Genomic DNA, 27,213 nt, shown 5'->3' with positions numbered 1-27,213 from the left:
GATGAAATTGAAGCTATCTATAATCATATTAAAAATGTTCTAAATCACTATTGATTAGAGAAAGGCAAATTAAAACCACTCTGAGGTAATGCTTCTCACCTCTCAGATGACAGGAAAACATAATGATATGTTTTGGAGGGAATGTGGGAAAAGTGGCACACTAATACATTGTTGATGGAGTTGTGAAATGGACCAACCATTCTGGAGAACAATTTAGATTTCTGCCCTATGGAGAGCAATTTGGAACTCTGCCCAAAGGGCTATAAAACTGTGCATGCCCTTTGACCCAGCAGTGCTATTCTATCCCAAAGAAATCATAAAAGTGGGAAAAGGACCCATATGTGCAAAAATGTTTTTAGTAGCTCTTTTTGTGGTAGCAAAGAATTGGAAAATGAGTAGATGCCCATCAACTTGGGAATGACTGAACAAGTTATGATACATGAAATTAATGGAAAATTATTGTTCTATAATAAATGATGAACAAATTGATTTTAGAAAAGCTTGGAAAGATTTACATGAACTGATGCTGAGTGAAACAAGCAGAGCCAGGAATACATTGTACACAATAATAGCAAGAATGTGTGATCACTTGTGAAAGACTTGGTTTTTCTCAACAATTCAGTGATCAAAAGCAATCCCAATAGACTTTGGATAGAAAATGCCATCTTCATCCAGAAAAAGAACTAAGGAGACTGAATGTAAATCAACACATGCTACATTCACTTCTTTTTTCCTTTTTTAATCTCTCCCATGATTTTTCCCTTTTGCTTTGAATTTTTTCTCCCAACATGATTCATAAAGCAATGTGTATTAAAAATAAATTTCAAATAAAAGAAAAAATATTGTATTGTTTGAAAAAGATGATGAATTCAATCTTGATTATGTTGTTTGAAATGTCATCTAATTTGAAATGTCCAATAGGTAAAAGGTAATGTGGGACTGCAGCTCAGGAAAAAAATGAGAGTTAGTTAAGGTGTTCAGGGAGAACTGCTGTGAAGTATTGATTGACTCTTTTCAGGATTGCTCATTTACCTTTGGTGTCTTCCTCAAACTCACTTCTCACGTGTGTCTCTAAGAAGTTCTATGTACCATGTAGCATACTTCAGTTAAACAATGTTAGTAGATGGGTTAACCCAGGTTAAGAGTAACAGGTAATCCTCCAATCCATTGATGAGTTGAGAGGATATCTACCCCAAGAATGTGAATCATTCCCCTCATGGAATGGCTGAATGAGGACATTTATTCCAATAGCAGTGAAAGCTGCTGAAGCAGATTCTGTTTGTGTGTTTAGAACTTGGTCAGACATCAAAGGTCCCACTGGCATCTACTATATCCTGGACCATCAGCAGTTTTCTTGACTTTTGTCTTGCCACTGGATTTCTGATAACTCTGAAAGAGAGTAAGTCTGATGATTTTGAGCAATTGTGCCTCACTTAAATTCAATTCATGTAAAATTCATGTGCTATCATTGTCCCTCTTAGAAAATGAAGGGCAAAGAACAACAATATCTTATCTATCTACCTATCTATCCATCTCTGTGTGTGTCTAAATTCACATTTGTTCTAGATATATGCATATAGACACAGAGACATAAAATTCCATCTATACAAAGATGATAAAACTTTAAGAAAGATAGGTTTATTATGTACAAATCATTTAACTGGAACTTGCTAGTTGTTAAATCTTCAATGATCTTGATACATCTTGATCCCATCTGTAAAAGGAGAAGGTTGGTTTTGATGATCTCAAGATCTCTCTCACTTCTATATCTATGACTGAAATATTCTTCCGTTTGATGTCAAAATCTGACAGAAACTGGATCAAAAGAAATTTATTTAGTTGAGGTAAAATGACCATGGAAAAGAGGAGATTTATCACAAGATTATAGACATGAAAGTGTCCTAATTTTTTTTTAAAGGAAAAGATACCCTTTATTTTTAAATTAAATTATAGGTCAGTAAGACTATTCCTGAATAAATTCTAAAAAGGATTATTGCAGACCTTGTTTGCAAATATCTAGTAAGTGAAGTGGGGATTAGAAGAATTTGCAAAGCTTTCTCAGACTAACCTCATTACCTTTTTTTGAATAGGATTACACACTTAATTTAGATTAGGGTAATCCCATGGGCAAAGTTTACCTGGATGCTAGAAAAGCTTTTAACTAAAGTTGTCTCATACTAATCATGTGGAAAAATTGAAGGATTACAAATTAAATGATACTACAACAGATGGCTACAGGACTAGTTATGGAAAGACTCAAATAGATTTTTGTAACAAAGAGCTAGAGGTCTCCAAGGAGAATAACAGTTATTTGTGTTAGATCTTTGCATTTAAATGTATTTTTTAATCAAAAATGGAGGAATATATGGTAAACTAATCAATTTTATAAATGATCCAAATCTGTGAGAGATATTTGACATATAGATATCAGGATCCAAAGACATGATTACAGGATAAATTGGGCTGAACCAAATAAGAATAAATTAAATAGGGACAAATATAAATCTTTGCCCTTGGGTAGAAAAATAAATCTCACAAATAGATAGTGGGCAGGTATGTAAAGCCAGTAATTTTCTGAAAAAAAAATCTAGAGGTTTTAATAAACTACACTCTCAACATAAATCAGTAGGCATTTCCCCACACTTCACACACCACCATGCCTGACCCTTACCTGAAAATAAATCTTGAGCTGCATGAAAAATGGTGTTAATTTGGCTTTGGAGTTAGGAAGAACTAGATTAATCTTGCTTCTTAAACAAAATTAGTCTTTAGAATCTCTAAAAAGTCACTTAGTCTCTTGAGATTTTCAGTTGCACAGCAGATGTCAATTTGTATTGGGCAAAGAAGGAGCAGTGGGAAGGACTCACTAGAAGTTCCCTATACTAATGAAATTAAAGATCTAGTCAAAATCAGAGAAATGTCCTTTTGGAAGGTTTATAGGAGGAATTGAATCATGATGCCTATGACTTACATGGAAAAATTACATGGTAAGATCAAAATTGAAACTAAACTGAATGAAAAAGTAGATTTAGGTAAAATATTTCTGTTACATAAGCTGGAAAAAAGGTAAAACAAAACAAAACATCAAACAAATAAATCCCTGGGAAAATTGTTCCCTATATAAAAAAGCTTTTACATAAAGAGATCACACACACACAAAAAAATCCTTACTTGTGTAACCTAGTCTCCAACTAAAGTGATTCTGTTTGGTGATGATAAAATTTTCCCCTCAAGTCAATTTAATCTTTATTATTATTATTATTATTATTATTATTATTATTATTATTATTATTATTATTATTATAGCTTTTTATTTACAAGTTATATGCATGGGTAATTTTACACATTGACAATTGCCAAACCTTTTGTTCCAATTTTTCCCCTCCTTCCTCTTATCCTGTCCCCCCAATGGCAAGTTGACCAATACATGTTAAATATGTTAAAATATAAGTTAAATACATTATAAGTATACATGTCCTAACAGTTATTTTGCTGTACAAAAAGAATTGGACTTCGAAACAGTGTACTATTAGCCTGTGAAGAAAATCAAAAATGCAGGTAGACAAAAATATAGGGATTGGGAATTCTATGTGATGGTTCATAGTCATCTCCCAGAGTTCTTTTGCTGGGTGTAGCTGGTTAAGTTCATTACTACTCTATTGGAACTGATTTGGTTCATCTCATTGCTGGAGATGGCCACGTCCATCAGAATTGATCATCATATAGTGTTATTGCTGAAGTATATAATGATCTCCTGTCCTACTCATTTCACTCAGCATCACTTCATGTAAATCTCTCCAGGCCTTTATGAAATCTTCCTGTTGGGAATTTCTTACTGAACAATAATATTCCATAATATTCATATACCACAACTTATTCAGCCATTCTCCAATTGATGGGAATCTACTCCGTTTCCAGTTTCTGGCCACAACAAAGGTGGCTGCTACCAACATTCATGCACATACAGGTCCCTTTCCCTTCTTTAAGATCTCTTTGGGATATAAGCCCAGTAGAAACACTGCTGGATCAAAGAGGATGCACAGTTTGATAACTTTTTGAGCATAGTTCCAAATTGCTCTCCAGAATGGCTGGATGTATTTATAATTCCACCAACAATGTATCAGTGTCCCTGTTTCCCACATCCCCTCCAACATTCCACATTATCTTTTCCTGTCATTCTAGCCAATCTGACAGGTGTGTAGTGGTATCTCAGAGATGTCTTAATTTGCATTTCTCTGATTAATAATGACTTGGAGCATCTTTTTATATGGCTAGAAATAGTTTCAATTTCTTCGTCTGAGAATTGTCTGGTCATATCCTTTGACCATTTATCAATTGGAGAATAAATCAATTTAATCTTAAGCTCTTTGCTTTTATACATGCTTTCCAAATTGTTGTATATCACATAATGCTGAGCACATAGTAAGTACCCAATGAATCTTTATGGACTCAGATATAAAATGTTATCCAAATAATTATCTACATATTTCTAAATATTGACATATATTCTTACATATTACAAACATAATTACTAAACAAAAATGGACCATTCTACAGACTTTTACTTGAAATTATTTTTTCTTAGCATCAAAGGAAGGGAAGAAAGGAGGGAGGTTTAAGCCCTACCCCCAGCAATTCAATAACATGTGGGTGGGGACAAAAAGGTGAGAACAAGAAGAGGAAAACAGGGAGGCTGGAGTTGGCTTTCTCTGGGAGTTCTGGGAGAACTCTCTGGGAGAAAGAATATGTGAGGTTTAAACTTGTAGAGACCAATCATGGATAGGAGAGGACAGGCCACATGCAAGGTCCAAGTATAAATGAGCAGTCTGGAGCATGGCGGGAAGACAGACGCATGAGGGATAGGCAAAAATCTCTTATCTCCATGCTGAGGGGTCTCAAGGTAACCGCAAAATGCCCCCTCTCCCAATCTCTCCTCAGAGAAGTTTTTATGTTAGGGTGTTTTAGGATTTTTCCCTTTTTGGTGGGGAACTGAGAGGGCACAGAACATAAAGCCCAGGGCATGCTGGGAAAGAGGGAGAAAGGGAGAGAAGGGGAGAGAGAGAAAGAAAGAAAGAGAGAGAGGTGGAGAAGATAAGAAGATAAGAGAGGGAAAAGGAAGAGGGAGAGAGAGAGGGAAAGGTCCAGATAGAGAACAGTAATATCTAGCAAAATGATGTCTTTTGAATGCAAATTTCTTTCAGAATACTTTAATAAAGTCAAATTTGTGTAATGTGAATTTATGTAAAGCAAGAACTATTTTTAATTCTAATCAAGGTGTTGTTCCATCAATGAGATTTTTAATTCATTTAAATGATTTAAAAAATTAACCCTTTCAGCTGAACAATGAACTAAAAATAATATTAAATAATACAAATAGTAATATCATAGTTTTAGTTTCTTTATTATTTGTAGTCTATAAGTATATTCAGTAGGGGCTCCATTTAGTCTTTTGGATAATGAACAATTCATTTCTGATGAAATGTCATTTTATGTGCCATATATATATCTACCCTCCCTTCAGAGTAAATGGGAAAAGATTTCTAGAGTGTAACTAAATAATTGAAAGTCACTGACAAACACAATAAGATCAGCACATTACTGAAGGGGAAATGTCACTTCCTAATGTGACCTTGTGGATACAATTCAATGATTTTTCCATTTAAATGACACATTTCTGTTATTGAAGGTTCGCCTCACTCTACCCAAAGGTATTTAGTAATGTCACTCGTATTATTAAATACAATCTTTGTAAAAATTGTCCATTCCACTGAACTTGGCAATGTTTAACAGGCTTGAAATTGCTTAATTGGCTTAAAGGATGACAATTTACAGTTGATATTGTTCAGTTAGAATGTAATTCGTGTTGTGCAACTTTCATGAAAATAATTGTACAGCAAATTACATAATAATAACTTCTCATTTTTTCAAATATACAGATTATTTCTTTGACATTTACTACCTGTCCTCATTATAGAATTGGTGAATGGGAAGAATATTTAAGGAAAAGAAATAACAACCTTCCACAAAAAACCAAATCAATATTTCCTTATGTGGTAATAGGCCTGGGTCCTGAAAGCTTTGAAGTTTCTTGTTTAAAAGGCCAGGAAGTTGCAGTATGGGATCTGGTATATCATATCAAGGTATAAAGGCTTTTAAGATGGCTCAGATCAGAAAAGCTGGCCATCAGATAATAAAAGTTTTTTAACCCATGGCAACCAATGAAATGGAGAAAAAAATTCCCCTTGGTATTCATTTAGTCTTTTTTGCACCATAGTAATATAGTAGTGAAAAAGAGGGCAGAAGATGCTAAGGTTCCAATTGTTTTTAGATCAATTAACTTATAATTCACCAATAATCCTCTAAATGTTAGTCCTAATTATTATGAGACAGGTATAACACCAGAAACAAGGTGTTAACTCACTAGAGTTGATAGAAACAATGCTTAGGTAATTGGTTCACACATTAGAGCTTACACCTTTGAGAGTTCACACATTAGAGTTCACAAGTTCAGGAGATTCATGAGTTTATGCTTCCTACAATCCTACTCTCTCAGAGGAGGAGTCAACCTTTGAGTTCACACCTTTAAGAGATCATATATAAGAAGCTCATAGAGCTTCAGTCAGTCAGTCAGTTAAAGAGATTGAGAGCCAGAATTCAGTCGGGAGATTCGGAGCCAGGATTCAGAGAGAGCTGGAGGCTGAAGCTTGCAGAGGCAAAGGACAAGCTGCAAGAGTTCTTGGAACCAAGGAAAGCTTACTGGGCTATTTTGGAAGAGACAATAAAAGACTGTACTTTAATCCCTGGCTATATTTGAGGTGATTATTACTTGGAACTGAAACTAAGGCTGCCTCCAGGAAACGTTCCCAAGAAACCTGCTCCCAGAGAACCATTATATTTTAGAAAAGAAGAGAACACCACACCTAATCCTCTGATCAACAAGTCCATATGTTGCATAAAGATCTGGATCACATCAATCTTGGCATTCTTACTATGTACAAAACTTGAAAAAGATGGAAGTCACAGTTAATTAAATATCTCATAGATGCTCTTTAGAAATGGAAGTGAAGGAATTGGTGAAGTGAGTTTTATATTTTCATAAACTATAAGAAATATTTCATTGTACATTTGGTCATCATGTATTAGAGGACTGAGAAATGCTGAGGGTCTTCCCTTGTCATACTGATGTTGTTCTTTTACTCATTTTTGTTGGAACCTAATTTCTTACCTAGCCTTAATCAGTGAATGGGTGTTGCCTCAGTCAAACTAAGACCTGGGAAAGACCTGAAATTAAAAAGGTTAAGGTCTCCCACTGCATCCAAGGACATTCCATTCTTCCTGATCTATATCTTGCCACTAGACTCAAATGGCTCCAGAGGAGAAAATGGGGCTGGTGACTTTGCCTAGCTCTTTCTTACTTAAATTCAATTCACTTGCAAGTTATGATATCACCTTCCTGAGGCCGTGGTCCTTTTGGAGAACAAAAGACAAATTACAACATTAGAGGAGTAATAGTACTTAACCCGCAAAAAGACCAAATAAAAATAATTCTAATTTACTAATATTAGTTGCTCAAGATTTTTAAAAATTTTGTGAAGAACTGTCTAAAATCAAATCAACATATAGTTTGTTTTTTAATTGGTGTCAATGTGAAAAAATAGGAAAAGAAATAAAGGAAAAAATAAAAATTGTGAGAAACATATGGGGAAATATGGTTCAGCAGAAAGAAATGAAACAAGCTAAAGATTATTTAAAAACCTCACATATTAGGTCTTTTGCAAAAAAAGAATTGGTATTCATTACACATGGTTAGTACCAAGTAACATCATAAATAATAAAATTGATTATAATGTAATAGAAAGGAAAAGAACTATTTAAGATGAAAGTTATCCCCGAGTCACTAAATATAATAAAGAAGAAAAAATGGAAACAAAAATAAGATATAGCATATGATTTAAAATTTCGATGCTAAATTATTTAAGTAATCTATTGACAATGAAAAAATGGGAAGTGGACAACAGAAATGTCATTCACAAGGACTGTAATTATTTTATCCAGAATTCAAACCAATAAAAGTGAATTGCTATAATAAGGAGATCAAAAGGGCCTAGAAAGTACCTTGGTTTGGAAACATTTGTCTTATTGAACAAAGAAAGATGACTGCCAGCACAAAACTGACTCAGACTATAAACTAATCTATAAAATCTTATAAAGAAGGATGATAGATGATTATGTACAACATCATTTTAAGATGGTAAAGCCAGACTAAACAATTCTTTGAAAGCTATACAACTAAATGAGTCATCCAAAGGACCTCCAAAGATGAAAACTGAAAGAAGACCACAAACTAAAGAAAAATTCAAATATTTTCAAATATTGTGATGATAAGCTTTTCTACAGAAAGCAAAACCACCATACTTGAACTCTAACATCACAGCTTCTGGGTTGCTCATAGACGCAATGTGAAAGAACACTAAAGAGAATTAAGAATGGAAAAATTAGACTGAAACAAATAGACATATATTATGATATTTATAATTCTATATCTAAGTGATATATAATGAAGATGATATGATTGTGAAGGCATTGAGGGACCAATTTACAGTTTACAAGGTAGCTAACAGGGAAGATATGAAAAAATGTCCAACTTTATATTTTCTAAAGAAATTCAAAAAGAAAGCAACAACAACTGTTATCTATGTTTCTACTCTGCAATTTATATAAAAATGTTAATAGTATGATCTAACATGAATTACATAGTGCAGTGAAGTAGCACAGTTAATACTCTCCTGGGCTTGGAATCAAGAAGACTCATTTTCCTGAGTGGAAATCTAGTCTGAGAGAGAGCTAGGCAAGCCTGGGCAAGTCACTTAATCCTTTTTGCCTCAGTTGTCTCATCTGTACACTGAACTGAAGAAAAAAATAGGAAATCACTTCCATATCTGTGTCTAAAACAAAATAAAACCACAAAGGGGATTATAAAGAGTCAGATATAAATGAAAAATAACTGAACAAGAAGCATGTTTTCTTTTTTTTTTTCTTTTTTTTTAAATAACTTTTTATTGACAGAACCCATGCCTGGGTAATTTTTAACAGCATTATCCCTTGCACTCACTTCTGTTCTGATTTTTTTCCCCTCCTTCCCTCCACCCCCTCCCCCAGATGGCAAGCAGTCCTACACATGTTAAATATGTCACAGTATAGATACAATATATGTGTGCAGAACCAAACAGTTGCACAGGGAGAATTGGATTCAGAAGGTAGAAATAACCTGGGAAGAAAAACAAAAATGCAAACAGCTTACATTCATTTCCCAGTGTTCTTTCTTTGGGTGTAGCTGCTTCATTGATCAATTGAAACTGAGTTAGATCTCTTTGTCAAAGAAATCCACTTCTATCAGAATACATCCTCATACAGTATCATTGTTGAAGTATATAATGATTTCCTAGTTCTGCTCATTTCAGTCAGCCTCAGTTTATGTAAGTCTCTCCAAGCCTCTCTGTCTTTATCCTGCTGATCATTTCTTACAGAACAATAATATTCCATAACATTCATATACCACAATGTGAAAAAATAGGAAAAGAAATAAAGGAAAAAATAAATTCTCCAGCCATTCTCCAATTGATGGGCATCCATTCATTTTCCAGTTTCTAGCCACTAAAAACAGGGCTGCCACAAACATTTTGGCACATACAGGTCCCTCCCCCTTCTTTAGTATTTCTTTGGGATATAAGCCCAGAAGTAACATTGCTGGATCAAAGGGTTTGCATAGTTTGATAACTTTTTGGGCATAATTCCTTGATTGTTCTCCAGAATGGTTGGATTCGTTCAAACTCCACCAACAATGCATCAGTATCCCAGTTTTCCCGCATCCCCTCCAACATTCATCATTATTTTTTCCTATCATCTTAGCCAATCTGACAGGTATGTAGTGGTGTCTCAGAGTTGTCTTATTTTGCATTTCTCTGATCAATAGTGATTTGGAACACTCTTTCATATGAGTGGAAATAGTTTCAGTTTCATCATCTGAAAATTGTCTGTTCATATCCTTTGAACATTTATCAATTGGAGAATGACTTGATTTCTTATAAATTAGAGTGAATTCTCTATATATTTTGGAAATGAGGCCTTTGTCAGAACCTTTAACTGGGAAGATGTTTTCCCAGTTTGTTGCTTCCCTTCTAATCTTGTTTGCATTAGTTTTGTTTGTACAAAGGCTTTTTAATTTGAAGTAATCAAAATTTTTATTTTGTGCTCAATAATGGTCTCTAGTTCATCTTTGGTCACAAATTTCTTCCTCCTCCACAAGTCTGAGAGATAAACTATCCTGTGTTGCTCTAGTTTATTTTTTTATATTATGATCTCGTTCTTTATGCCTAAATCATGGACCCATTTTGATCTTGGTATATGGTGTTAAGTGTGGGTCCATGCCTAATTTCTGTCATACTAATTTCCAGTTACCCCAGCAGTTTTTGTCAAATAATGAATTCTTATCCCAAAAGTCAGGCTCTTTGGGTTTATCAAACACTAGATTGCTATAGTTGACTATTTTGTCTTGTGAAGCTAACCTATTCCACTGATCAACTAATCTATTTCTTAGCCAATAGCCAATTAGCAAATGATTTTGGTGACTGCTGCTTTATAATATAGTTTTAGATCAGGTACAGCTAGGCTACCTTCATTTGATTTTTTTTTTCATTAATGCTCTTGAGATTCTCGATCTTTTGTTCTTCCATATGAATTTTGTTGTTATTTTTTCTAGATTATTAAAATATTTCTTGGAAATCTGATTGGTATAGCACTAAATAAATAGATTAGTTTAGCTGGAGTATTGTCTTCTTTATTATATTCGCTCGGCCTCTCCAAGAGCACTTAATATTTTTCCAATTATTTAAGTCTGACTTTATTTGCCTGGAAAGGTTTTTTGTAATTTTGCTCATATAATTACTGACTTTCCTTTGGTAGATAGATTCCCAATATTTTATGCTGTTGACAGTTATTTTGAATGGAATTTCTTTTTGTATCTCTTGCTGTTGGATTTTGTTGGTGATGTATAAAAATGCTGAGGATTTATGGGGATTTATTTTGTCTCCTGCAACTTTGCTAAAGTTATGAATTATTTCTAATAGCTTTTTAGTAGAATCTCTGGGGTTCTCTAAGTATACCATCATATCATCTGCAAAGAGTGATAGTTTGGTTTCCTCATTGCCTACTCCAATTGCTTTAATCTCTTTCTCAACTCTTATTGCCAAGGCTAGCATTTCTAATACAATATTGAATAATAATGGTGATAGTGGGCAACCTTACTTCACTCCAGGTCTTACTGGGAAAGGTTCCAGTTTTTCTCTATTGCATATGATGCTTATTGATGGTTTTAAATATATGCTCCTGATTATTTTAAGAAAAAGTCCATTTATTCCTCTACTCTCAAGTGTTTTTATTAGGAATGGATGTTGAATTTTATCAAATGCTTTTTCTGCATCTGCTGAGATGATCATATGGTTTTTGTTTGTTTGGTTATTGATATAGTCAAGTTATGCTAATTGTTTTCCTAATATTGAACCAGCCCTGCATTCCTGGTATAAAGCCTAGTTGGTCATAGTATATTATCTTGGGGATGATTTTCTGTAATCTTTTTGCTAATATTTTATTTAAGATTTTAGCATCAATATTCATTAGGGAGATTGGTCTATAATTTTCTTTCTCTGTTTTCAACCTACCTGGTTTAGGTATCAGTACCATGCATGTGTGGTAAAAGGAATTTGGTAGGACTCCTTCAATCCCTATTTTTTCAAATAGTTTATATAGCATTGGAGTTAATTGTTCTTTAAATGTTTGGTAGAATTCACATGTAAATCCATCTGTCCTGGGGATTTTTTCTTAGGGAGTTGGTTAACAAATTGTTCTATTTCTTTTTCTCAGATGGGACTGTCTAGAATATTTACTTCTTCCTCTGTTAGTTTGGGCAAGCTATATTTTTGAAGGTATTCTTCCATTTTATTTAAGTTGTCGAATTTATTGACATAAAGTTGGGCAAAGTAACTCCTAATTATTGCTCTAATTTCCTCTTCATTAGTGGCAAGTTCTCCCTTTTCATTTTTAAGACTAACAATTTGATTTTCCTCTTTCCCTTTTTAAATTAGATTTACTAAGGATTTGTCTGTTTTGTAGATTTTTTCATAGAACCAACTCTTAGTTTTATTAATTAATTCAATAGTTTTTTTTTTACTTTCAATTTTATTGATCTCTCCTTTTATTTTTAGAATTTCAAGTTTAGTATTTGACTGAGAGTTTTTTATTTGTTCCTTTTCTAGCATTTTTAGTTGCAAGACCAATTCATTGACCTTCTTTTTCTCTATTTTATGCAAGTAGGCCTCTAGAGATATGAAATTTCCCCTTATTACCGCTTTGGCTGCATCCCACACATTTTGGTATGACGGCTCATTATTGTCATTTTCTTGGGTGAAGTTATTATGTCTATGATTTGCTGTTTCACCCAATCATTCTTTAGTATGAGATTATTTAGTTTCCAATTACTTTTTGGTCTATTTTCCCCTGGCTTTTTGTTGAATGTAATTTTTATTGCATCGTGCTCTGAAAAGGATGCATTTACTATTTCTGCCTTACTGCATTTGAGTGGCCTTTCAGCCTTTAGGAATATCATATTCCTTAGCCTTTTGGAATATCATATTCCAGGCCCTTTGATCCTTTAATGTGGATGCTGCTAGATCCTGGGTGATCCTTATTGTGGCTCCTTGATACTTGGATTGGGTTTTTCTAGCTGCTTGCAGTATTTTTTTCCTTCATCTGAGGGTTATGGCATTTGGCCACTATATTTCTTGGTGTTTTGATTTTAGGATCCCTTTCAGTAGGTGATCGATGAATTCTTTCAATGTCTATTTTACCCTCTGTTTCTATGACTTCTGGGCAGTTCTCTTTGATAATTTCCTGGAAAATAGTGTCCAGGCTCTTTTTTTCATCATGCTTTTCTGGGAGTCCAATGATTCTCACATTGTCTCTCCTGGATCTGTTTTCCAGGTCTGTTGTCTTCCCCAGAAGGTATTTCACATTCTTTTCCATTGTTTGATTTTTTTGGATTTGCTTGACTGATTCTTCTTGTCTCCTCGAATCAATCAATTCTATTTGTTCAATTCTGATTTTCAACGAAGTATTTTCTTCACTCACTTTTTAAATATCTTTTTCTAATTGTCCAATTGAGTTCTTTTGTTCTATGGATTTTTTTTTCCATTTCCCTAGTGTTTTTAGCTTCTCCACTGGGCTGCCGAGGCAAAGTATCCAATACTATGGTAAAGCTCTCCCTGCAGAGACTGCTGTGATCACACCACACCCACTCTCCCATCTGCTCCCATGCTCTCACTGCCACTGCCTGCCTGCCCTCAGCCTGCGCTCGTTCTAAAACTGTTCCCACCCTCGAGCAAAAACAGACCTTTCCTGGCGAATCTCAAGGATGGCTTCTCTTGGTAACTATTGTGGGGTTTTTTTCAATCAAGCATTAATTCAGAGGCTTGTAATGGAATGGATTCTGAGAGAAAAATGCAGAGCTTACACAGCTATGTGCCTCCTCTCCACTGTCTTGGCTGGAAGTCCCAAGAAGCATGTTTTCACAAATGATATTCAACATGGATCATATCTTTGTCATTTCACAACTGGCTACATATGGAGATGAGAAGGACTTTGCGATCACCAAAACCAACCCACTCATTTTACAAATAACCACAGATAAGGCATTTAAAACATTGGAAGTTAAATGCCTTAGTTACTGATCTCATAAGGATCTGAGGTACATTTGAACTAAGTAATTCTGTCTACAGCTGCAGGTCTAAATCATCCCAATCCAAGTCCAGGCTCTGTTCATGATACCATATTGCATCTCTGTTGTTAAGTATCTATTTTTTTTTTTTTGTCTCTGTTACACAGCTTGACACTGACATCACTTTTTCATTTTAGTGTAGTAGAAAAAAAAAAGGTATAGTAGAAAAAGTAGGGTTTGGAATTTGAAGACCTGGATATGGGGCAATTTTTTTACTCCACTTCCCTGGGCCTTGTTTTCCTTGATTTATGTTCTGATCTGAAGTGATATATGTTTTTTAAGGACACAGGTTTTTTTTTTTTTTTTTTTTTCTCTGTTTTCAGTTTTGTAACTGCAATTTTGTTGTAGATGTTCAGCCATGTCAGAATATAGCTATTAACTATGAAGTCAATAAAAATGAGCTCCTTGAGTTGAATTTACTATTAGAGATATGTTTACCAGGCTTGAAATTTTTTTAATTGGCTTAAAGAATTCCATTTTCAGATTCATTGTACTCCTTTGAATTTAATCCTTCTTTAATATGTTGAAAATCAGTAGACAAAATGAGATCGCTTGCATTCTGATGTTTGATCTGAATCATTAATTCTCTTTGCTTAGGGGATAAAGCATTTGTATAGCCTTAAAAGTAAAAACGGGGCACACTCAGACACATGATTTAGGAAGCAGGATAATTTCTTTCATGGGGCATTATTTTTCTCGTAAATTGATACATCTAAAGGAAGATACAATTAAAAAAAAAGAAAAGGCAAGATCTGGTAAATCATTAATATGGAAATGGATTAGAAAAGTAAATATTTAAAAAATTTAAGTATTTTAATGATCTAAATTTTATGTATTTATTTTATATTTATAAATATATATATATTCATATATAAAATTGTGTACATAATATATAATAAATAAGCATTTATTATATATAAATGTATAGTTTTATATATAAATATAAATACTTATATTTATTTATTTTAATTATTTAAGTAATTGTAATTATTTTCAAAATATTATATGCAAAGTTTTCAACATTCACTCTTGCAAAACCTTGTGTTTCAAATTTTTTTGAACCTCTTCTCCTGGAAGGCAAGTAATCCAATATATGTTAAACATGTGTAATTCTTCTATACATATGTACATATATATATATATATATATATATATGTATATATATATATATATTCCTACAATTATCATTCTACCCAAGAAAAATCAGATCAAAAAGGAAAAAAAATGAGAATGAAAACAGAAAGCAAGCAAGCAAGCAACAATAAAAAGTGAAAATATTATGTTGTGATCCATACTTAGTCCCCAAAATCCTTTCTCTGGGTATAGATAGCTACCTCCATCACCCAGTCCTTAGGAACTATCTTGAATCACTTCACTGTTGAAAAGAGCCACATCCCTCTCTTCAACATTGAGATGATTCAAACCAATTCCACTTGTTCAGTGATGTTCAGAGCCATCTACACCCAGAGAGAGAACCATGGGAGCTGAGTATGGAACACAACATAGCATTCTCACTCTCTCTGTTGTTATTTGCTTGCACTTTGTTATTTTTTTCAGTTTTTCTTTTTCTTCTTTTTTGATCTAATTTTTCTTGTGCAGCAATATAACTGTATAAATATGTATACATATATTGTATCTAACATGTATTTTGATGTATTGGACTACCTGCTATCTAAGGCAGGGGATGAGGGAAAGGAGGGGAAAACTATGAATAAAAGGTTCAATCTTTCAATGTTGAGAAAAATTACCCATGCATATGCTTTGTAAATAAAAAGCTTTAATTAAAAAAAAAAAAAAGAAAAGTTCCACGTCCATCAGAATTGATCATCACATTATATTGTTACCTTGTATAATGATCTCCTAGTCCTTCTCATTTCACTCAGCATCAGTTCATGTAAGTCTCTCCAGGCCTCTCTGAAATCATCCTGTTGGTCATTTCTTACAGAACAATAATGTTCCACAACATTCATATACCATAACTTAATCAACCATTCTCTAATTGATGGGCATCCACTCAGTTTCTAGTTCCTTGCCACTACAAAAAGGGCTGCCACAAACATTTTTGAGCACGTGGGTCTCTTTTCCTCAATATGATGATCTCTTTGGAATACAGGCCCAATAGAGAGACTGCTATATGAAAAGATATGCAGTTTGATCACCTAGAAAAGGAAATTTTAACTTTACTTTAGAAGCTTTATTTTTATAAATAATACAAAGAAATTGAAGAAAGCCTTAAAGAAAGCATATGTAGATCAGGAATTAAAACTTCAAACAAAATACACACATATAAATGGAATTTCAAACATTTAGAAAGAAAATGCCTAATTTTATGATGCAAATAGTAATAAAACCTAAACCCAGAAATGATAATCCCAAGGAGAACCTTAGACCAATAGTGTTAATGGGTATTGATTCTCATATTTTAAATAAAATAGTGGAAAAAATCATTCACTATGAGTACCATACATGTATACATACATATATATGTCAATACATCTAGTTAATCACTTATAAAACAAAAATATTGAAAACCACAATTATCTTAATAGATGCAGAAAAGCTTTTTGGCAAAATACAACATTTCTATTGCTAAAGAATTCCTTGGCATTATAGGCCTACATGGATCTTGTTTTACATTAAAGTAATCTGTCTAAAACCTAAAACAAACCTCTTTTGTAATTAGGATCTACTGGAAACTTTCCCAGTGAATACAGGAGTAAAACCAGGTTATTACATGTTTTTGTTAAATTTTGGTTTAGTTAATCTTAAGGTTAAGACTATACAAATGAAGACAAAGTTCTTCTTCTGAGAGAACGTTGATAGATTCAAATGTCAAATAAGACAAAAAATTTTAGATATAGCTATTGTAGGAATTTGTTTTGCTTGACAATGCATATTTGTTAAAAGTGTCTTGTTTTTCTTCTCTTTTCTTCCAATATGGGACAGGAAGTGGGGCAGAAATGGAAATTAGAGAAAGGAATAGAGAAAACAGTGGGAAACAAAAGGAGAATGCATGTCATTAAGTCATATATATTTTTAAATACATGGAAAATACGTAAATAAAATTATTTTAAAAAGTAAATTATATGTTTTAAATGTTTATGACACTTTATACTTTCCTCATTGAAAGGAATGAGAAATGTTTAACTTAAAATAGATTTGAGACTTGGGAAAGCATCCCCAATGTTATAGTTTTTGTCTTCAGATGCTCCCAACATTAGTTTTTGAAGTATTGCCATAGAGAAAAAGGAGTGTACTTCTACTAGACTGGAGGGAAGAATTTCATTAGAAGGTAAAAGTTAGGGGAACATAAATTTCAATTCAATAGAAAGAAAAATACATTTGCACAACAGAACTCTCTAGAAATATGTTTTTTTAAAAGGTAATATATTATATACCACTAGAAATCTTTAAACAGAAACTATGTAAAGGAGAGAAAATACATAACACAGATAGAAATTGCATAAGAAAATATGTTGAATTAGAAAATTACATTCTGAGATTTTTATAGTAAGATGGCAGATTTTATCATTAGATAAATTGAGGCAAAGAAAATTTAAATGCCTTTCCTAAGGACACCTCACTCTAGGGGAGGAACTAAAATTGGAATCCAAATCTCCTGTTTCTCAAAACATGTTATTTCTACTTTACCCTGGTGCTTCCATTAATGTATATATTGTGAATATGGTATATGGATTTTACTATATATTATCCCACATTATTGATAAAGGGAATTTTAATTTCCAATCAGGTTTATTGTATTCTCTTCAATGTGCTTTATTTTTGAAAACAGAACTCAGTAGAAAGAGTTTAACATCATTGTATTGTAGTATCTGAAGTTAGCAAAATTGTAAGCAATCATCTGGACCCCTTGATTTTACTGATAAAGATACCAAAGCCCAGTGAATTTAGATGACATGCCTGAGATTACATAAGTAACATTATTAATGCTATATGTGCACTATCTGTGATATATATCACAGATAGTGCACATATATCATTAATCTTGGAAAAAAGTTGGTGCAGCCAATGAAAATTAAATTTCTTTAAAAGACTGACATTTTTGTCAGTGGGGGAACAAAGCAAATGAAAGAGTAGGTATTTTTCCTAGAGCCAAATGCCTGACATTGCTATTGTGAGAAAATTCAAAAAAAAGCAAAAGAACAGTTTTCTAGTATTCCACTTTGAAGATCCTCCAGTGGAAAGAACTATGAACTTTTCTTCATAGGAAATTTATAATTACTCTGATTCAGAAAGTCTATTTGTGTAATCAACTCCGTTGTGTCATTGACTTCAATCAAAATGTTTGAAATCATTGCAGACAAAGGCCTTATCATAGGAACTAATAATAGTAAGTCAAAGTACTTCTTTTCCTTCATATAATGATGATAATAATAATGTACTTATAACTTATTTTAATGTTTACAAAATATTTTTCTTCTAATGATCCAAGATAGTTGAGGTAAGTATTAGTATCTACATTTCATAAATAAGTAAACTGATACCCTGAGAGTTAAATTAGTAATAAATGTTGGAGCCAAGATTTTCATGCAGTTCCTCTTGTCTCTGTCATCATCCTTTCTTCTGTAACAATATATGACCAATTTAAATCACTATCCTGCTCACATTAGAAGCTTAAGGTATTTTCTTACTCTATTTTCTATAGTTCTCCATAAATTTGGCTAATCACAGTAGGTTGTCTCTTTATTTTTGCTATAATCCATATTTTGTAAGATAAATATTGTATATGTCACTTGGAATTTCTAACATAAAAACAAATGCATCTGCCTTTTTGGCATCTTTCATACATTAAATATGATAAATGTTCCCCCAATTGTCCCAAACATTATTTATGTAATAAAAGTGTATGTACAAAGACATTTATGTTATGACTTTTTCCTTAAAAATCATTTCAGATGTGCAAAATGTTACTGTGTTATTACTTTTTATCAAAGTAGAAAGACTATGTCACATTTCCTATAAGAAATATTTTTATTTGATTTCTGCAGAATGCTATAGTGTTAGATACTTTAAAGTGCTTTGAAACTGAAGAGTTTGAGATTGGTAAAACTGATTGTCTTTTCATGAAGTTGAATAGTTCCATTAACCATACAGATATATCTAAGTATATATCCCAAATTGCACAGAGAGTTGAATATACTTCTCCATTGTCAAGAAGCATGGATTCAGAGTATCACATTAAAACAATGAGTGAAAACAAGAGTGACACTTTTTTTTTCAAAAAAGACAGAAGGGATTCTGCCCCTCTGCTTCCTCCTCTTTTATGATATAGTCACAGGATCATAGATCCAGAAAAGGGACTTCAGAAATCATTCAGTCCAGTTCCCTAATCTTCCATGGAACAAACTGAGGCCCAGGAAGATCAAGGAATTTGCCTAAAGCCATTCAGAGAGTTAGGAACCAGTGACCAAGCTCACATTAAAATGATCTTATATACATTATGTGCACATGACTATAAATCCACCATACTTTCAGCTGCCAGTATCAATGTAATCTCTATCATTATCAGAATTAGTTTTCAGAAAGACTGGGTTTAATGTCTATAGTGCAAATGTCCTATTGAAGCATAAGACTACATAAAACTATGAGCTGGAAATCATAAAAAAAAAATTCACATTATGAGTGCATAACATGAGTTGGGGGACCAGTTTCAAGAAATTTATTAACAAAATTAATTGCTATTAAATCTGGAATCTTGCCCTAAAAGACACCTAAATTGTGTCTTTACACCCAGTACTATCACCACGAAGTCTATTCAACCTAGGAGATTAAAGAAAGATAAAAAGAGCCCATGTGCACCAAAATACTTATAGGGCCTCTTTTTTTAATATAAGGGGGAAAAAACCCTGGAAACTAGGGGATACACATAATTAATGTTTTTTTCTTTTTTTCCCAGTGGAAGGAGGTAAAAGGTAGTGATAGGGTAAAGAGAGAAAGGAGGAGGAAAGAAGCAAGGAACAAAGAAAGAAAACAAGGAAAGAAGGAAGGAAGGAAGAAAGGAGGAAGAAAGGAAAAAAGGAAGGAAGGAAGGGAAAAAGGAAGGAAGGAAGGAAAATTATAAAATTACATATATCTTAAATTCATAGAAGGGAACAGAAAGAATATAAAATCACAGACAAGTAGGAAGGACAACTTTATTATATGTTGAATATGTTAATCTATATACATACATATAAGTTGTATATACATACATGTGTATATATATACATATATACAACATATAATTATATATTGAATATGTTAATCTATATACATATGCATATAGAAAGAAGCAAAGTGGATATAATAGAGCTTTATAATTTTGTATTCATTCTTCTGTTCTATACTTATATATGCGCTCTATAAATGTTCTGTGCATGTTTGATCTATATACAAGTCCCAGGGGTCAGGTTAGCAATTAACAACTAATAGGAAGTGAATATTAAGTGGTTTTTTACCTAGCAGATAAAGTGAAGTAGAGGTCCATATAAATGCCACTCAGTGTTGCCTATAACAAAAAGCCAGGTAAAGAATGTTTTTTCTTTTGCTAGCCATGAGCAGATACATATTTTCTCAACTTCTGTTTGGAATCCGGGATATATTATCAAGTCTGAACTGATTTTTGAGCCCAGAATTCCTAAACAACAGTATGAAGTCCCTGAGCTGATAATTTTAGAACTAAGCTATTTTATCAAATGCACTTACCCAACTCCTAATGACAACAACCATATTGAAAATTGTTTTAATGAGAGAGTTAGTTACAGATACACTTCATAATTAGCAGGAATTTCCTTGTTCTCCTTCTTTTAGCTCTTATTTCTAGCATAAGTTCATAAATAATATGGACTTACTGGAGTAATTAAATCATGATTTGAATAATCTTTAAGCTATTAGCACAAAGTATGAACCCTACTGGGATAAAACTTCATTTTTTGAAATTCAGAAGAGTAATATGTGTTCTGAATCTATAAATATAGGTTTACCTTCTCTTCTTAAGAAAGTGCCAATGATTTTAGATAGATATTACTTATCATTTTAAGGTAAGCTCCATGTATTTCTATGCTCTTTAAATAGAAAGAAGTGCTATATTTTGTCAAATCATTTTTCTGCTTCTATTGAGATAGTCATATGTTTTTGTAATTTGATATGGGCAGTTATAATTATTCTTATGTTTTTCCAAAAAAAAAAAAAAAACCTATTGAACCAGCCCTGCATTCCTTATCTAAATCCCACCTGGTTATAGTGAATGATCTCAGACAAAGCAAAATCAAAAATACATCTAATAAGAGAAAAGCAGGGAAACTACATCTTGCTAAAAGACTAGACAAATTGACCAAGCATTAGGGCATACAAACCCCACAAACAAATCTGGAAAATGCTCTTCTCTGCCCTTTCCCAGCGACCCAGGAATGGGGATAGGCAATGGAGTTATCAACCAGTCCTGCATTCCAGTGCTGATTTAGGAGTCTTCTGCTATCTCTTTATGAACAGTTGCCAGATTCCCCTACCATCTCTGGCTTGAGAACTGAAATTGTTGCAGCTTCTTTTGCCATCAGCATCAGGCTAGCCTCTGTGCCCATGTCATAAACCTCTGCTTCTGTCCTCCTAAGTGGTGGTGAGCTTGAAGAATGTCTCACCCTGTGCTTTGTTCTCTTTGACACTCCACAATTCAATCTGAGATATTATTTTTAAAGTTGTTTGGATGGGAAATTGAGAGAGCTTAGCTGGCTGCTTCCTGTACTCTTATCATCCTTGGTCATCTTTCTTGAATAAATGCCTAAGACTAAATTTAAAATAAAGGAAAAGCCAGTGACATGCAAAAGTACAGTTGAAATGATGACACCATTTCAACTTTTCTCTGGATAAACATGCAATATCATAATTACCAGTCTTTGGAAGCTAAAGTCCTCAAGGTATAAGGCAAAAAAGAGGAAATACCCATTATATAGACAGGATAATATTTAGGGATCATAGATTTAGAGATAGAAGGGACCTTACTGAGTATTTAGTCCAACTTCCTTAATTTTACGGATGAAAAAACTTGGGGCCCACAGTTCAGAAGTGATTTCCCCAACCATACAGAAGTAATAAGTGGACACATGTCCTAATTGGAAATGTGCTGCTGCCTCCTTGTCCCCACACTAGAGCTTTCCATTGTACTTTGGACACTTGCAATTTGGACTCTTTGGACACTAGCGTTTCAAGATTCACTCCTATTTAGTATTGCCTTGAGAACACTGAATAACAGAGGAACTGAGGAGATGTGAGGAAGATAAGGAATCATATAGTCAAGGCTTTTCATCATTTAAATCGGAAGACTGAGGACCAGAGATGTAACGGCCCAAATCAACCAAGATTAAGTGACAGAGTGGAGATTTGAACCTGAAACCTCTGATTCCCAACTTTTACCACTTTTTCCTTTGCAGCATTCTGCCTTCTGTCTACCAACAGGGATACTTCTGTGAGCCAACACTCACATAAGGTACTCTTTGACTTCCAGGTTAGTAGCTAGCTAGTCCTTGAGATAAAAATCACCAGAAAATCACCATTAGAATAAAGTAGTGGATAATGTGTAATCAGTTTCCTCATACAATGTCCTTCTAAGTTCTCCAGTATGCAAAGTACATAATCTATCATGTCCATATGGTTTCTCCTCTTAAATTCCATATGGCCATGGGTGTTGATCATGCACACTCATTCCACTATACTTTCCTGTATTACTAATGATAAGGGAGATAGCACATCACAGAGGCTTTAAATGAAATGATAATTGGCTGAATCTTAGCCTAGTGTCACAGGAGACCTAACCTATTAAATATTGTCTTGCTGCTTCCACTTTATTATGTACCACCAATGAAGGATTTTGACTACTATGAAGTCATATTTGTATGAACTTGCTGCAGAAACTTTCTTCACACACTGCATAGAAAGAAGAAAGATTCATTTTGTTACTCTTGTCATGAAAAAAGAAAAAAAAAACACCCCATCTTCAACAAATCTATTAGCTCAGCATTGTGAATGTTAATCTTCAACAATAAACAGGTGGCAACTGATTCATGCCTTCTTATTCTGCAGTTCTAGTCTACATTCTTCTAAAGATTTTCCACAGAAGTACTAGAAGCATTACTCTAGAATTTTTAAAAATATTTTTTAGGTATCAATGCAATACTAAAAGCATCTATCTTACATCCCTAACTTTAGTGAAGGGAACTTTTCCATCAAAAAGATGAATTTAGCACAGAAATCATCTTGGAATCATGAAAGTTATAACACAACTTCCTATGTTCACTGTAACCTACTTTTTTATTCTTAATCTTATTTTTTATTTTATTCTTATTCTAGTCATAAACTCAGTGGCTCTCTTCAATGCTCATCTCTGACATTTTTAATTTAACTTAATGAACTAGTCTTGTATCATAATTTGATCATTTTTATTGTTCTATTTAGTTTTCCTGAATGGTTAATCTTATTCAGAATGTTTATGATTTTCATCAGGAAGCTCCCATGTAATGATAGGTTACTTGATGTTATTAGCATACCACCATCCCCAAATACTAGTTTTGTTAAAGTAAATTTATTACTTATTTGTTTTTAATATAATTTTTATGGTCAGCTCTGAATTCTTTTCCTTTCTGCAATCTTTCCTGCACCCATTGAAAAGGTAAGAAATATGATAGCAAGTGTACATGTAAAATCCAAATAGTAGCATTTGAAAGAGCTTCAGCCTCTATAGGAGATATCTTTGCCATTTGGACTTTGCTTAATATTCCCTCTGTGCAAGTGGCAAGCACATATATTGACCTGTTTTAATAATCAGAATTTTGCTGAGTAATTATCTTCATGATTTATCAGGGAATCTTGTGCATACAAAAAAAAATTCTCATTGGAGAAGAATTTTCAAGACACATTTTTTCTCTGCTCAAAGATAGGGGAGAGCATTACAAACTATTTCATCTAACCCACTCATTTTATGGATGAAAAAAATGAGGCATCAGAGGAACTTGCCCAAAGTCATAGAGGTAGTAGTAATTGACATTTCTAAGATGCGAACTCATGTCCTCTCACTCAAAATTGTAACTAATTTCCTGGGCCCTTCTCTCATTCCTGCTAATAAATGAGGCACTTTTCAGTCGCAGGAAGTCTTTTGTTTTATCCCTGTATCTTGTTCCAAGTCTGTCTCATATTATCTGCCCCTATTAAATCTCATCCCAGAATTCTGTTCTCCTGGATAAATCATGAAACTGACAAACCTGAGTTTCTTCTTCCGTCCTTCTCTTTGTGTACTTTTTGTCTATTTTCCTCATGTATCCCTTTGTAGTAATCTAATCTAAATCTAATTAATCTAAAAAAAATTAACCTCATTTGTTAATTATGGAAAAAAACTTACCTAATGGGAATTAAAAACATAATAGAAGAGTAAGCTATTTGGGGAAAGGGGAGCTTTGCAGACCCCTAAATCCTGTCACAGAAATGAGTAAATGATTGTTCTACTGAGACCAAAGGCTCCCCTGTGCTACACAGAACATTAACCTTCGTATATTAAAAATTCCTGTGATAATTAGAATTTCAAGAAAAGCTAACAAATATTATTCTTTTAAGGAAAAAAATTAGTTACATGAACTGATTTTTTTCCCTCAGGAATTGCTGTAAAATGATAAGTGAAGAAAGATAATCCTGGAACACCTAAGTTGATCTTTTTAAGCTAAGGCATACTGTGAGCTGAAGAGATAGTCAAAGAGCAACAGGCTTCATGAATAGTAACTGTCCTCAGAAAGCAAATGGCCATGAACATGCATTGTGGGAAAGCCTTTTTGCCATGTCCCGTTTCTTTTTTTTTTTTGAATCATTCCCTGACACTCAGCTCCAGTTCCTTTTTTTTTTTTTTCCTTCAGAGTGGTCCCTCCATTTCTGTAACTTTACATCATGTACTTTGTAATAGCCATATAATGCTACCACATATGGCCTGGAATTTTAGGGGGGTGAATGTGTGTGTGTGTGTGTGTGTGTGTGTGTGTGTGTGTGTGAGATTTCCTTTACTCATTTCCAGGCTTCTTGAGTTTAAGGTCAGTGTGTTGTACACTTTTATGATATGTACAATCACTTTTGTGATGCTTTGCCCTCAATTTATAATAAATATTTTGTATTTATTAAATAAATAAATGAACATAAAGATATGTCTCTATCAGTAGTGGGCATTTTAAGCAGCTTATTAGGCTACTTTTCTATTGAGATGCATAGAAATGTAGACAATAATAATGTTCATTGCAGAAGATTTCCATTTATTTTGAAAATTTATTAAAATCATATATGCATATATTCCAACATATTCTTTCTTCTATATTCTTATTAACAGTGGTACCAAGTTGGCTACTTCCAGTGGAGATACCACAGTGAAATTGTGGGATCTGGCCAAAGGTGATTGCATTCTGACTTTGGGAGGACACAGTCATGCAGTTTGGTCCTGCACATGGCATTCCTGTGGAGATTTTATAGCTTCTTCCTCACTGGATACGACTGGAAAAGTCTGGGATGTTAATAGGTAAGAGATTCTTTTTAAGCACGTTTTCTTTTCAAACACTCTTCATAGAAACAGATAGGCACCAATAGAGAATATTGAAGCATGGGACTAAATGACAGCTGAGAATGTCTTTCCCAATCTATTAGCGTATATTACTATATTTTTGTATTTTGTTTTGAAGTTTTAATTATAGCCATTTGTCCAGGTTGAAGTTGGTTTACTGGGTAGCTATTTTATTGATTATTTGTTTCACCACGAAAAAAGAGAGCCAATGAGTGATTTAAATGATTTAAAATTTAATTATACATTTTATATAGCATAGCATATATTTATATATTACATATACTATGTATTAATATAATAATTAATAATGAATATTAAATGCTATTATATTAATAAAACTTATTTTTTCCTATTTTCCCAACCTAATTCATTATGAGTTAACATCTTTGAATAAGTGTGAATAGGGAAGAAATAAAAATTATTTTAGTGTTAATGCAATTCATTTTGAGATATATTATAAAACCAACACAAATATATTTTTTTCTTTCACTGAAAATTATCTTTAATAACCAAACCCTTTCATGTTACTGATTGTAAGAGTCTAGAAGGAAGGAATTTTGTCAATTTAACTCCATACCAGGTATACTTTGATGTCATATTTGACAGTGCTTTGGACAACTCCTACATCCTGCCAGGGTTAATCTGCCATGTAAAATGGTTGAAGCTGGATGCAACCAAAAGACAGAAATAGTTACAAAGCTGCTAATTTGTCAAACTCAGGGGACAGAGGATATATGAATTCAGAAAGAAACAGCTAGTTCAGGAAGCTTTGGGAGCACAGGAAGCCCAGGGGGAGTATAGGGAAGGATGGGTTAGCAGGTCATCAATACCCAGTTCAGGTTCAGTCCTAGGATCAAGGGGAAAAAGCCAGAATTGGAAAAAGCCTGAGCCAGTGCTAGCACTGAGTAAAGATTAAAGATGGAATTGCCAAACATAACTTAAAGTCCAAAAGAGGCAGTTGATCAAATTGCTTTGACAGAGGTGGCCCTAATTCTGTTTCCTTTTGAAATAGTAACGTTAGGCTTTTTGGCCATGGGGCACTAGAACTGGAAGGGCTCTTTTCCCCATGATCTTGGTAGAGCATGATGACTTCATTTCCCATCCCCATCATAGGAAATATCCAAGAAGTAGCACAAAGCCTTGTTGCTGCTGTTTGTCCTTCCTTCTCAAAGAGGACCACGATCAGGGAGTTGATGCCATGATGTTTAAGTAAATTGTAATTAAATGAGGGTGGAATGTGCAAGTCACTGAAGGAGAAAGCAAGGGCACAAGCCCTTTGGTGCAGTAGCAAGATAAAAAAATCAGGATGATTAGACATCTCTAGGCTCTGAATGGCCTTTCAGCTAAGGTCTTTAACAGATCTCGGCTTGACTGAAGCCAGAGTAGGGCCTACTCTCTTAAGAGTATAACTGACAAAAATCTGTCATTAGTCTAATTGGTTCTGACATTTGATCTTCCAATCTAGTTTCTTCCTAGACCAAAAGATACTTAAATTATTGACACCAAAGAAAATAATCCAGCATAAACTGAACCTAGAATTATTTTTCTTCAGGTTTAAATTATGTAACATATTTTTGAGAAGATTTCCAAATTAAATAATTATATTTTATTCAATGGTATTTTTTTCCAATTAAATATCAAGACAATTTTTAGTACTCATTTTTTCAAGATTTTGAGTTCCAAATTTTTCTCCCCTTTCCCTCCCATATTCTCTTCCTAAAATGACAGGGAAGTAATTTCACATAGGTTATATATGTGCTATCATGTACAATATATTTCCATATCAGTCACAGTGGTGAAAGAA

The 27,213-nt window shown here is 33.5% G+C and overlaps 1 protein-coding gene across 2 annotated transcripts in view; it reads left to right on the top strand.

Moving 5' to 3' along the window:
• SPAG16 (sperm associated antigen 16) overlaps positions 1-27,213 on the top strand; it is a 1,154,057-nt gene that overhangs the window by 581,415 nt on the left and 545,429 nt on the right. For both annotated transcript variants that reach the window (XM_051983613.1, XM_051983614.1), the window contains exon 12: positions 25,182-25,367. In XM_051983613.1, the coding sequence (XP_051839573.1) occupies positions 25,182-25,367 (186 nt within the window). The remainder of the gene's footprint in view (positions 1-25,181; positions 25,368-27,213) is intronic.

This window comes from Antechinus flavipes, chromosome 3 (assembly GCF_016432865.1).
Source record: "Antechinus flavipes isolate AdamAnt ecotype Samford, QLD, Australia chromosome 3, AdamAnt_v2, whole genome shotgun sequence".
Lineage (NCBI taxonomy): Eukaryota > Metazoa > Chordata > Mammalia > Dasyuromorphia > Dasyuridae > Antechinus > Antechinus flavipes.
Note: the sequence above shows the minus strand (reverse complement) of the source record. Positions and strands in the feature narration are given on the sequence as shown.